At 45.5% G+C, this 13,064-nt stretch overlaps 1 protein-coding gene across 1 annotated transcript in view; it reads left to right on the top strand.

Moving 5' to 3' along the window:
• The window catches only part of DLG2 (discs large MAGUK scaffold protein 2), a 1,975,700-nt gene that overhangs the window by 1,338,162 nt on the left and 624,474 nt on the right, over nt 1-13,064 (top strand). Inside the window, exons 7-9 of the mRNA XM_063950647.1 lie at nt 4,142-4,364; nt 7,894-8,030; nt 9,116-9,260. Of these exons, the coding sequence (XP_063806717.1) occupies nt 4,142-4,364; nt 7,894-8,030; nt 9,116-9,260 (505 nt within the window). The remainder of the gene's footprint in view (nt 1-4,141; nt 4,365-7,893; nt 8,031-9,115; nt 9,261-13,064) is intronic.

Raw genomic sequence — 13,064 nt, 5'->3', positions numbered from 1 at the left:
TGTATTAGTGTGGGCAGTATAGGTGGGAGTAGGGTAGGTGTGAGGGTGTATTAGTGTGGGCAGTATAGGTGGGAGTAGGGCAGGTTTGAGGGTGTATTATTGTGAGTAGTATAGGTGGGAGTAGGGTAGGTGTGAGGGTGTATTAGTGTTGGCAGTATAAGGGGGGAGTAGGGTAGGTGTGAGGGTGTATTAGTGTGAGTAGTATAGGTGGGAGTAGGGTAGGTGTGAGGATGTATTAGTGTTGCCAGTATAGTTGGGAGTAGGGTAGGTGTGAGGGTGTATTAGTGTGGGTAGTATAGGTGGGAGTAGTTTAGGTGTGAGGGTGTATTAGTGTGAGTAGTATAGGTGGGAGTAGGGTAGGTGTGAGGGTGTATTAGTGTGAGTAGTATAGGTGGGAGTAGGGTTGGTGTGAGGGTGTATTAGTGTGAGTAGTATAGGCGGGAGTAGTGTAGGTGTGAGGGTGTATTAGTGTGAGTAGCATAGGTGGGAGTAGGGTAGGTGTGAGGGTGTATTAGTGTGAGTAGCATAGGTGAGAGTAGGGTAGGTGTGAGGATGTATTAGTGTGGGCAGTATAGGTGGGAGTAAGTTAGGTGTGAGGGTGTATTAGTGTGAGTAGTATAGGTGGGAGTAGGGTAGGTGTGAGGGTGTATTAGTGTGTTTAGTATAGGTGGGAGTAGGGTAGGTGTGAGGGTGTATTAGTGTGAGTAACATAGGTGGGAGTAGGGTAGGTGTGAGGGTGTATTAGTGTGAGTAACATAGGTGGGAGTAGGGTAGGTGTGAGGATGTATTAGTGTTGGCAGTATAGGTGGCAGTAGGTTAGGTGTGAGGGTGTATAAGTGTGAGTGGTATAGGTGGGAGTAGGGTAGGTGTGAGGATGTATTAGTGTGGGCAGTATAGGTGGGAGTAGGGTAGGTTTGAGGGTGTATTAGTAATGGCAGTATAGGTGGGAGTAGGGTAGGTGTGAGGGGGTATTAGTGTGAGTAGTATAGGTGGGAGTAGGGTAGGTGTGAGGGTGTATTAGTATGGGCAGTATAGGTGGCTAGTAGGGTAGGTGTGAGAGTGTATTAGTGTGAGTTGTATAGGTGGGAGTAGGGTAGGTGTGAGGGTGTATTAGTGTGAGTAGTATAGGTGGGAGTAGGGTAGGTGTGAGGGTGTATTAGTGTGAGTAGCGTAGGTGGGAGTAGGGTAGGTGTGAGGATGTATTAGTGTGGGCAGTATAGGTGGGAGTAGGGTAGGTGTGAGGGAGTATTAGTGTGAGTACCATAGGTGGGAGTAGGGTAGGTGTGAGGATGTATTAGTGTGGGCAGTATAGGTGGGAGTAGGGTAGGTGTGAGGATGTATTAGTGTGGGCAGTATAGGTGGGAGTAGGGTAGGTGTGAGGGTGTGGTTGTTTGAGCAGTATAGGGGATATCTGTGAGATACTGGCATTGCAATGGCACGTTATGCTGATATGCTGTACTGAATGTTACAGTATTATTTCTAAATGGAATTATCCTTTAAAAAACTATTACACAACAAATATGAGAAAAGAGGAGAGAAATAAGCAGATGTTTAGTTGAAAACCAGAAGAACAGACCCAGTTTAGGGGAGCTCAGCTGGGCTTGAACGCTGCTGAACTTTTACAGTCACATGTGTTCAGCCTACATTAGTGTCACACTGCGCCCCCAGCAACAGAGTCTTTTTCCCTTCAGTTGACTGACTCAGATCCCTGCGCTGGTCACACACTATCCTTCAGTAATAGGAACACAAATGTTGTTAACCCTACACTGTATGCTCCATATCCTGGTTCTGTATTATTTTATCTGTCTCTTTGGTGATGCCCTATAAGCGGAAGTGGAGTGACCAAACAAATCTGGAAATGGGAGACAAATGGGAAATGTTGAAAGTAAAGGCTAAGACAATATAACACATTAAATCCCAAAAAGTGAAAACGGGTAACAGCAAACCCCAAACACCATGACATAACTTATGTACGTAGTTATGGCCAACCAGCGGCCTTGTATCGATCATTTGGATCAATACAGGGTTGGCTTCATTGTACTTAATGCAAAAGAATAAACAGGCAAAATAATATCGATCGCCTTCCACACTGATATTATTTGCACACATACGCAGTACAGGCATTATGGTCAGCTTGCACATGCGCAGTTAAAAAGAAAGAAGAAAACCATGGGGGTCATTCAGACCTGATCGCACGCTAGGTTTTTTCGCTGCGCTGCGATCAGGTCAGAACTGCGCATGCGTATGCACTGCAATGCGCAGCCGAATAGCACGGGTACAAAGCGGATCGCTGCTATGCGATGAGTTTAACGAAAAAAAACATTCACACAGCCGATCACTGAAGATTGACAGGATGAGGGCGTTTGCGGGTGTCAACTGACTGTTTTCAGGGAGTGGTTGGAAAAACGCAGGCGAGTCCAAGCGTTTGCAGGGCGGGTGTCTGACTTTCTGGCACCTCAGAAACTGCACAAATATTTTTTGTACCGCCCGGCGGGACATGCGACCGCACACTTGCAAAGCAAAAATACACTCCCCTATGGGCGGCGACTGTCTGCTCGCAGTAGTGCAAAAACCCCTAGCGAGCGATCAGGTCTGAATTAGGCCCACTGTACACTAACAATGAAGACGCCGGGGAACGGGTAAGAGATCATCAAGTATCAAGGTCCCATTGATACATCATGCCTCCCAAATCGCTCCAGAATTATGTGTTATATTGGGCATGAAGATAAATAATTTTTCCTTTTCTTACTTAATTTTTTTTTTTTTTTACAAAAGAACGATCTTCGATGGTCATCCCTACTTTGAAGATTAAAGGGTGCAATACAATGACAAGTTTTATATACAGATGTATCCACCGTTATCTTGAGTAGTTTTCTGTGCCTAGTCACAACATGACTTATTAGCATAAACCCTTCAGCTATTGGGGGTAATTCCAAGTTGATCGCAGCAGGACATTTTTTAGCTGTTTGGCAAAACCATGTGCACTGCAGGGGAGGCAGATATAACATTTGCAGAGAGAGTTAGATTTGGGTGAGTTATTTTGTTTCTGTGCAGGGTAAATACTGGCTGCTTTATTTTTAGACTGCAAATTAGATTGCCGATTGAACTCACCACACCCAAATCTAACTCTCTCTGCACATGTTATATCTGCCTCCCCTGCAGTGCACATGGTTTTGACCAACTGCTAAAACATTTCCTGCTGCGATCAATTTGGAATTACCCCCATTGTTCTCAACTGCAATACAATACAGAGAACAATACAGCAGGGGATTAAGTCTGACTGGCCAGTCACAGTTAATCCCATTAACCGTCAAGATAAATGTGGATACATCTGTATACTATTTTTACCCTTCTTTTCCTTTTCCAATTTTCGATCTTCTTTTCAATAGAAGATTCTTTATGATTTATGTTATCTAATGGCAGGGCCATCTTAACGAATAGTCACACTGGGCAGCTGCCCAGGGCCCCCCAATTCTAGGGCCCTTAAAGCAGGGACGGGTGGTGGTCACCCAATTCAGAGCTGCCAGGCAGAATTCTTTACATGCTTCCCATACTGCAGCCAGACATTGAATGGCTGAAAGCATGCTGATTGGTGGATGGCTGGAGCTGTCCACCAATCAGAGTGCTGACAGCCATTCACTGCATGGAAGGATGTGGAGAAAGGCCTGCTATTATTTTTCTATAGTTTTTCCTATGAATGGGTGGTTAGAAGCCCCAGTGCATTGCTTTGCGCAGGGCCTACAATGCTGATAAGACGGCCCTGTCTAATAGCAGTTATAGTCATACGAATGTATTTTTTTGCAAATGCTGGGGGTACAAACAGCACAAATGAAGGTGCCCAGGTGGCAAATGATAGAGAAACTCTCGTCTACCGGGATGGATATAAATCCCAATGAGGCATGAATCTCATGATCATTTCCGCCTTGGTCTTAAAATGCATGGTGTACCCTAATTATTTGACCTCCGGAATGACTTACCTCCATAAAACGTTTGGGTATGGAGTATAATGTATCATAAGGTGAGCATAGTAAAAATAAAACTGTGTGTAGAATATTAGCAATAAGCGGCACTATTACAGTATATAATATTCTTCTTGATATTCTATTAATCTTTTATATGTTATGAAATTAATTTTGCACAGACAACAGCAAAGACCTTCATTTTCCCATTGCAAGCATTTCTGCTGTGTTCTAGGGTCAACGACTGTATTCTCCGAGTGAATGAAGTGGATGTTTCCGAGGTGTCGCATAGCCGAGCGGTAGAAGCTCTGAAAGAAGCCGGTTCCATTGTCCGCCTGTATGTGCGCCGGAGGAGACCTATCCTTGAAACTGTTGTAGAAATCAAACTATTCAAAGGGCCAAAAGGTAGAATTTTCGTCTTTGATTTCTATGCAAGAGTCACACAATGTGATCTACACAAGCGCAATGTACACATCACACAAACGACTTCTGTTGCAGGGCACAATATCAACATGCTCAGGCTTTTAGCTTATTTTCCAGTCACAGTAGATATGAGTGCTAGGACATAATCGCTTATAATATTTGCGTTGCTTTTACAGTGCATCCAATCCTACGTGAAGGTTATAGCGCTTTAATAGGGATAACAATGTGTGGAACTGTCAGCCTACATTTATTGTGTGGCTCCAGGAAGCAGTGTTTGCTGGCAGACAGTAACAGAAGATAAAGATCAAGTTTATACCCCTTCTCCAGAAATAAAACTTCAGCTGGAAGACATCTTCCTGTCTCTAACATTGCCTTCCGAACTGTGGGGCTGATTCTCATTTTGGAATAAAGAAACTGTGCATCTGGGCAAAACCATACCAAAAACCCAGGTCCGGCTTGGGTTTCCAGACATGGGTACAACCCAGGATAGACCCGATTTAGCAGTTTGGACCCAGGTTATTCCCAGGTTGGCTTTCGTTTACATTGAATCCGTGTCTGCCTTGCGTGTCACTCACAGACACTCCCATGAGGCGGGCCTCTGCATACACAGCCAATCAGCAGCTCTTAAGCATAACCCAGGTGGGATAGCGTGGTTCACGGAGTTTACTCTGCACCCTTACCTGGGTCCGACCCTGGTAGCTACCAGGGTCACATTCCTGGGTTGCTCGACCCAGGTTATTTTTCAAGGACCTTTTACACTGAGCCACGACCCGGGGTAACCCAGCAATAACCCAAGTTATTACAGCAGTGGGAAGGGGGTATTACAATTGAGAGGGGCGCCTCCAAACTCTAACTATAGTAGTAAGTATTGGTGGGCTACATGCAAAAGCAGCCAGTATTTACCCCTCATGCAAACATGGGCCCTCATTCCGAGTTGTTCGCTCGGTATTTTTCATCGCATCGCAGTGAAAATCCGCTTAGTACGCATGCGCAATGTTCGCACTGCGACTGCGCCAAGTAACTTTACTATGATGAAAGTATTTTTACTCACGGCTTTTTCTTCGCTCCGGCGATCGTAATGTGATTGACAGGAAATGGGTGTTACTGGGCGGAAACACGGCGTTTCAGGGGCGTGTGGCTGAAAACGCTACCGTTTCCGGAAAAAACGCAGGAGTGGCCGGGGAAACGGTGGGAGTGCCTGGGCGAACGCTGGGTGTGTTTGTGACGTCAACCAGGAACGACAAGCACTGAAATGATCGCACAGGCAGAGTAAGTCTGGAGCTACTCTGAAACTGCTAAGTAGTTAGTAATCGCAATATTGCGAATACATCGGTCGCAATTTTAAGAAGCTAAGATTCACTCCCAGTAGGCGGCGGCTTAGCGTGTGTAACTCTGCTAAATTCGCCTTGCGACCGATCAACTCGGAATGAGGGCCCTAATGCATGTATTTGCCCCACTTGCATTGGACATGGTTTATCCAGGTGCAGTTACTTGTTATTTCATACTTTACTTCCAAATCAGAATCAGGCCCTGTATATACCTGGGTCAAATTAGTATATTGATATATTATGTTATTTTATGTCAATTCATTATTTCATCTCCGATCTCCATTTCTTTTGCTAAGTTTTCTACTACTGTACATATTTTCCAACACTGGAGTTTATCATTTGAGGCCGTGCGTGGCGTTAGAGGGGGGATTACGTTGCGAGGTGGCATGTTTCTGAAACTCTAGGATGCGATAAACTCCTCCAGGCTTCAGGATTTATTGATCCGAGTGCTAGCTTCCTTAAGGGGGGGTACACACTCCGTGTGTATGCCCCATTGCGATTTCGATGCACGGCCCCACGCGTCGCTATCGCTGACTCTAGATTGGCCTGCATGCCGGCCAAATCTAGTTAGATCGCTCACTTCACTGTGCTAGATCGCTCAGCACACATCTCTGTACACATCGCTACGTGTGTACCCCCCATAACTTTCTTTTAGTTTGGAACGGTGCAATAGAAAAGCTTGTCTCAGAGTGTCTTTATAATCCACATTTATAGTAACCATATCTCATTTCCTATACTTATAATGGGAAATGTGATTTGGCCGAATGTACTAAGAAAAAACTTGAAAAACACTGCAGTGAGCCCTGTGATAATAATGCCATCTTCAGATAGCGTAATCACAGTGTTCACTGCGATATGCTGCCCCCTACACAGCTTTCTCTGCCCACAGAAAGAGAAAGCTGTGCAGGAACCCGGCCAGTGTGATCGGCTAGGATGGACATACAGTCAGTACAAGCTGATCACTGTTGAAAAGAAAAGTTTATAATAAAAGATATATAAACTTACCTACACCCAGAGACCGGATCCTCAGATGAGGATTGTGATTTTATCTGCCCCTAAATCAGCCCCTATGGAGTGTGCTATTTGGAATCACAGAAGAAAATGGCACACTGACATTTGGGGTCACAGTTGGTAGAGCAGAACCTCCATTGTGAGGAGATCTATATAACATGGTCTGTTGGCATGGATACTAAGGGGGAGGGGCAATTATGGCCATATCTGTGCAGGATTGTGTGAGGGAAGAAAGTGATTGTACCAAACTTACCTACTCTCCCGGAATGTGGTGGGGGAGACTCCCAAATTTTGGTCCCCGGAAGACTGTGAATGTGATTCTCCCACATGCCACCCACTGCCTAGCGAATGGGCGCAATGGATGAGGAACATAATGTGGGTCCATTGGGAGGGGCCGATATGACATAACTCTATGGTATTTGCATCTTTTTGGCCCGGCCACCTCTTCATAGACCCGTGTATCGCAGCATTACACCACAAGCGACCCCAGGGGAAACTGCAGATCCCTCAAAAACACTACTAGCAGCCTTGCCTTATAGCGAGGCCTGTGGACAGGTTTAGTAACCACTGCACTAAGGCCCTCATTCCGAGTTGATCGCTAGATGCCATTGTTCGCAGCGCAGCGATCAGACTAAAAATCGGCACTTCTGCGCATGCGTATGGTGCGCACTGCGCACGCGCGACGTACTTTCACAAAAGCTGATGTAGTTTCACACAAGGTCTAGCGACGCTTTTCAGTCGCACTGCTGGCCGCAGAATGATTGACAGGAAGTGGGTGTTTCTGGGTGGTAACTGACCGTTTTCGGGGAGTGTGTGTAAAAACGCAGGCGTGTCGGATAAAAACGCAGGAGTGGCTGGGGAAACGACGGCGTGGCTGGCCGAACGCAGGGTGTGTTTGTGACGTCAAAACAGGAACTAAACAGACTGAAGTGATCGCTAGCTAGGAGTAAGTCTCGAGCTACTCAGAAACTGCACAATCTTTTTTTGTAGCAGCGCTGCGATCCTTTTCGGTCGCACTTCTGCTAAGCTAAGATACACTACCAGAGAGCGTCGGCTTAGAGTTTGCACTGCTGCTAAAAGCAGCTAGCGAGCGATCAATTCGGAATGAGGGCCTAAGTTAGAGTCCAGGCAGAGGATGTGTTTTGTAACTAATTCTACTCGATTTCTTTCAGGTTTGGGCTTCAGCATTGCAGGAGGAGTCGGAAATCAGCACATTCCTGGAGATAACAGTATTTACGTAACAAAAATTATTGAAGGAGGAGCAGCACAAAAAGATGGCCGACTACAAGTGGGAGACCGGTTATTAATGGTGAGGATGACCAAAGTTTCAGAGCGGATATGTCTCGTGGGAGTGTCATGGGAATGAAGTGGGTGTATCATGGGAGTGTCATGAAAGTGGTATGGGTGTATCATGGGAACAAAGTAGGTGTGTCATGAAAATGGTTTCGGTATGTCATGAAAGTGGTGTGGGTGTGTCATGTGAATAAAGTGGGTGTGTCATGCGAATGCAGTGTGTGTGCCATGAAAGTGGTATGGGTCTGTTGTGAAGTGGTGTGGATGTGTCATGGGAATAAAGTGGGTGTGTCATGCGAATGAAGTGGGTGTGTCATGAAAGTGGTATGGGTATGTCATGAAGTGGTGTGGGAATAAAGTGGGAGGGTCGTGGAAGTGTTGTGGGCGTAATATTCGAGTGGTGCGGGCAGAAATGGGAGTGGTGCAGCCAGCATGAGTTAAGTGTAAGTACCGATAATGAAGATGACAGATGCGTCTGCAGAAGGAACAATAGTGGGGTGTGCGCCCATACACATGGAGACGGACGCATACTCGCAAGGACTTACAGATACTCCTATTGGAAAAATACGGAAAGTCTGGCTGTCGCAGCTGTACGGAGAGGCAGCCTCGGCTGGCTCACCAATTACAGATGTTATTAAGGGGCTCCTTTATCAACAAGTGATAAAACTCGTGAATGATAAAACTCAGTGCGTGTGATAAATGATGCTCCAGCCAATCAGCTCCCAACTGTCATTTTTCAAACACGTGACATTAAGGAGCTGAACACATGACAGCTGGGAGTAGATTGGCGGAAGTTTTATCATTCACAACGAGTTTTATCACTTGTTGATAAATCAGCCCCTAAATGGTTTGTATTTAAATGAGCGGGTCGTAGCTGTGGCATGGGCCGAGGTTCCCTGCAAGATGTACATTAGAGTCCACTCCTTCTGCAGTCCTGCTGTTGGTATTACTATACATGCAAATGTGCAAGCAAAAGATTACTGTCAAGAACAGTTATAGAAAAGCACACATGAAATAATATACACACTGGCTATTTAGTTTCTACATAATGAATATAACCCAAGACCTTTACATGGCAACCTATTGTCATTGTCCTTTCAGGTTAATAATTACTGTTTAGAAGAAGTTACGCACGAAGAAGCTGTAGCTATTTTGAAGAACACGTCTGATGTAGTTTACCTGAAGGTGGGAAAACCCACAACTATATATATGACAGATCCGTATGGACCTCCTGACATCACTCACTGTAAGTACTGTGCGCTACTTACCTTCAGTAGGCTGTTTGGCCTGACTTGTCACAATTGTCTAGGGGAGGGTCTCATCTTTAGATGGGCGCTGTGGGGCTGTTACAAATACCCAGGCCTCTCAGTGGTGCCTGGGCTTGCCATGGATATGGCATGGCCACGCCCCCCCAAATAATGGCACCTGATGAGGCTTCATCCCCTGCCCAGTGGGTCCATGCCCACCCCAGTATCGTGGCTCATCTGATCACTATTAGGGTTTGCCCACTGCACCACCACGCCCCCTCTCTATCCACTGTTCTGGCCTCCGCTCTGTCCCGCACCACCGTCACCCCGCTCCATCCTGCCCCCATACTTTCCTGCAAACCCTGCAGTGCGTTCCACCTACTCTGCTGCTAAGTTCGGGTATGTCCAGTCTCCCTTGCAGTGTCAGCCATTGGGGCAAGTGTTGGAAATGGAAAGGTGGCACGCGGACATTACCCATGGGGCATGCGGCGAGTCAGGGAACATGGACTCGTGGCACGGCCCCATTTCCATGGAGACTGACAAGGGCGTGGGCGCACGACACAGCACATGGGAGTGTACCGCGACTCAGAGAAGCGTGGACTCGTGACACGCCTCCATTTCCATGGAGATAGGCACGGGAGCGGCCAAACCAGAGAAACCTTCCGGGCTCTCTATGTGACAGGACCGTCCCATTAGACCATCGGCCCTTCTGGCATTTGCCAGAAGTGCCAGATGGACAGTCCGGCCCTGGATGGAACAGATTTTAACAGATTATTACATACAGTTGGAGCCCTGCTCATCTATCCCTTTAATAGGATTAACTGTTCCAGGGCAGTCGGATTTAATACCCTGCTGTAATGACTTAATCCCCTGCCGTATTGTTCTCTCTGTATTGTGTTGCAGCTGAGAACAATAGATGAAAGGCTTATGCTAATAAGCCTTGGTGCACCTAGGCACAGCAGAGAAGGCTAGATGAGCGAGGCTCCACCTGTAGCATGGTTTCTAAAACAATATTCGTTCTACATAATAAACACGGTTACATGTTGCTATACAAAGCAAAAAGACTGACTTGGTTTTAGGAACCGATTGACTGGTATCTCACAGACAAGTGAACTGAGGATTATTAATAAAAAGTTAATATAAAAACAGAACACATCCTATATTAATATTTTGAGCTTACTATATCTACTAGAGGGGTTCATATAAGTTTCCGAATGCACAAAAAGTATTGTATTTACAAAGTGAACATTACATTTCTTCAAAGAATTTGCCAGAGGAGTCTATGCAAAGCAGCATGTGCTTCACTTGGTAAAGCAGCTGGACCAGTCCAAAGCAGGTATGTCTTCTACATGCTGGATGAAGGTCTCCTCTGCAGCTTCCTGCTGATTAAAAATGAAACCCACGCATCTGGAGCTTGATTTGTAGGAACACAAAGAAGTTGCAGGAGGCCAGGTCTGGACTGTACGGTGGATGACCAAGCTTCTGGATGAATTGATGGGCCAGATAATCCACCACTTTCCTGGACTTGTGGGCAGGAGCATTATTGTGATGGAGAAGGGCACCACGAGTGCGAGTTCTTGGATGGTGCCTGGAAATGACTTCCAGTACTTGTGGCAACATTGGTTGGCAAACCAGTCCCAAGCGACAGTCACTGCTGCACGAGTGCTATGGTAGCTACATGACCAGTCATGGCCACAAAAACAGTCACTATTAGCTTGGCCACACTGCGCTCACGTCAGAACTTCTGTGGCGGCGCACCTCCAACTGTGGTCCACTGGGCCAACTGTTGTTTGGTTGAATGACCGCCATCAAACCTGGCCAGCATTTTGCTGCACCAAGTCATCCGTGCCTCCTTGTGCTCAGCTAATGGGGCACCCAGCGTGCAGAAACCTTGCCCAGACCAAGCTTTTCGTGGAGTATCAAGTGGATGGATCCCGATGAGATGCCTATCTCCTTCTATAACTGGGCCGCGGTCACCATGGCGTCCACCTCAACTATGGCCCACATGGCAGCAACTTTATCCTTGGTGATGGTGGACCATCTTCCAGGGGCCTGTCTCCCGTGCTGAAATTCTGCAAACCACTCAAACACAGTGGTTCGGGGCGGTGCTTCCTCCCCAAAAGCAGCTCACAGTCGGTCAAAACTCTCCTCCTGTCGCAGACCACTCTTTGTAGTCATAGAAGATCATGGCTCTCCAGTGGCCTTTGTCCATAACAAGTTTGTGAAGTAAATGACCATGCTGACTTCTGTGTGCAGAGTTGCTTATATACGGTTCTGTGCCTGGAGATTTCACAAGAACTTTGGTCAGAGATTACAGTTTACAACCAGTCAGAATGTGTCTACTTTACCTATGCACTGCACATCTGGAAACTTATTGCACACGCACACCCCTCATATTTTCAGTCTTTATATCGTAACCAGACCTTTATCTTTCCACACTGACTGTATACTGTATATGCAATACATATACTTAATACAGGTTGAGTATCCCTTATCCAAACTGCTTGGGACCAGAGGTATTTTGGATATCGGATTATTCCGTATTTTGGAATAATTGCATATCATAATGAGATATCATGGTGATGGGACCTAAGTCTAAGCACAGAATACATTTATGTTACATATACACCTTATACACACAGCCTAAAGGTCATTTAATACAATATTTTTAATAACTTTGTGTATTAAACAAAGTTTGTGTACATTGAGCCATCAAAAAACAAAGATTTCACTATCTCACTCTCACTCAAAAAAGTCCGTATTTCGGAATATTCTGTATTTCGGAATATTTGGATATGGGATACTCAACCTGTACAACTGTAAAGAAGTATGCATCTCTAATTGTTGTACTGTAGGTAAGAAATGGAAGTTATTTACTTCGGACAATCTCCACAGTGATCTAGAGTCACTCATGATGACACAGAGCTAGACCTGTCCATGTGCCGTCTGTTCTAACCGAATGGGTTTGTTAAATCTGCTCCTTTATGAGAAGCAAAAATCGGCATATAATAATAATAATACTACTAATAAGTGACGATAAAAAACAAATTAGCCTTATCATCAGAATGGCGGCTGTCTCATCACGAATATCCCATTCAGTTTTCTATTTTCATGATACTGTTAAGAATGACTGAATGATTCCACTTTGTACACCCTACGTGCAGCTTAATAAATGAGCATACAGGGCCTGATTCAGCATTAGGTGCAAATTAAAACAAAAGGAGCAAACAGGGAGCAATTTGCACCTGGAACACACCATGGGGTAAATTCACTAAGGTGGGAGTTCTATTTAAGATGGGATGTTGCCCATAGCAACCAATCAGATTGTACTTCTCATTTATCTTGCACCTGCTAGATGATAATACCTGGAATCTGATTGGTTGCTATGGGCAACATCCCATAAAGAACATTAAATAGAACTCCCATCTTAGTAAATTTACCCCCATGTTGCAATGCAAGGAGTGCAGCTTTGTTGTTACACTTAAAGTTAGCTTTGAGCTAGGCAGAACTCATCTCTTCCCAACCCTGAATCTCTCTGCACATTTACATCTGCCCCTCCTGCAGTGCAGCATGATATTACAAAGGTGCAAATTGCTCCTTTCTGGGTTTTTTTTGCTCCTACTGTACCTTTGAATCAGGTCCCTAAGCCACAAGGACATATGTATACAGCAATCAGACTTTTGCTCACCTCCTTCTTAGCCCAGGCCTGTGTAGCTTTTTCCCCCAGCATATGCCCAGCTACTCATAGATACAGGACATGTAAGTTATAGGTTCCTTCATTAAGAGGCATTCACTATCCAGAT

The sequence above is a fragment of the Pseudophryne corroboree genome, chromosome 2 (genome assembly GCF_028390025.1).
Source record: "Pseudophryne corroboree isolate aPseCor3 chromosome 2, aPseCor3.hap2, whole genome shotgun sequence".
Taxonomy (NCBI): Eukaryota; Metazoa; Chordata; class Amphibia; order Anura; family Myobatrachidae; genus Pseudophryne; species Pseudophryne corroboree.
The sequence above is the reverse complement of the archived record's forward strand: the minus strand, read 5'-3'. Positions and strand labels throughout refer to the sequence as shown.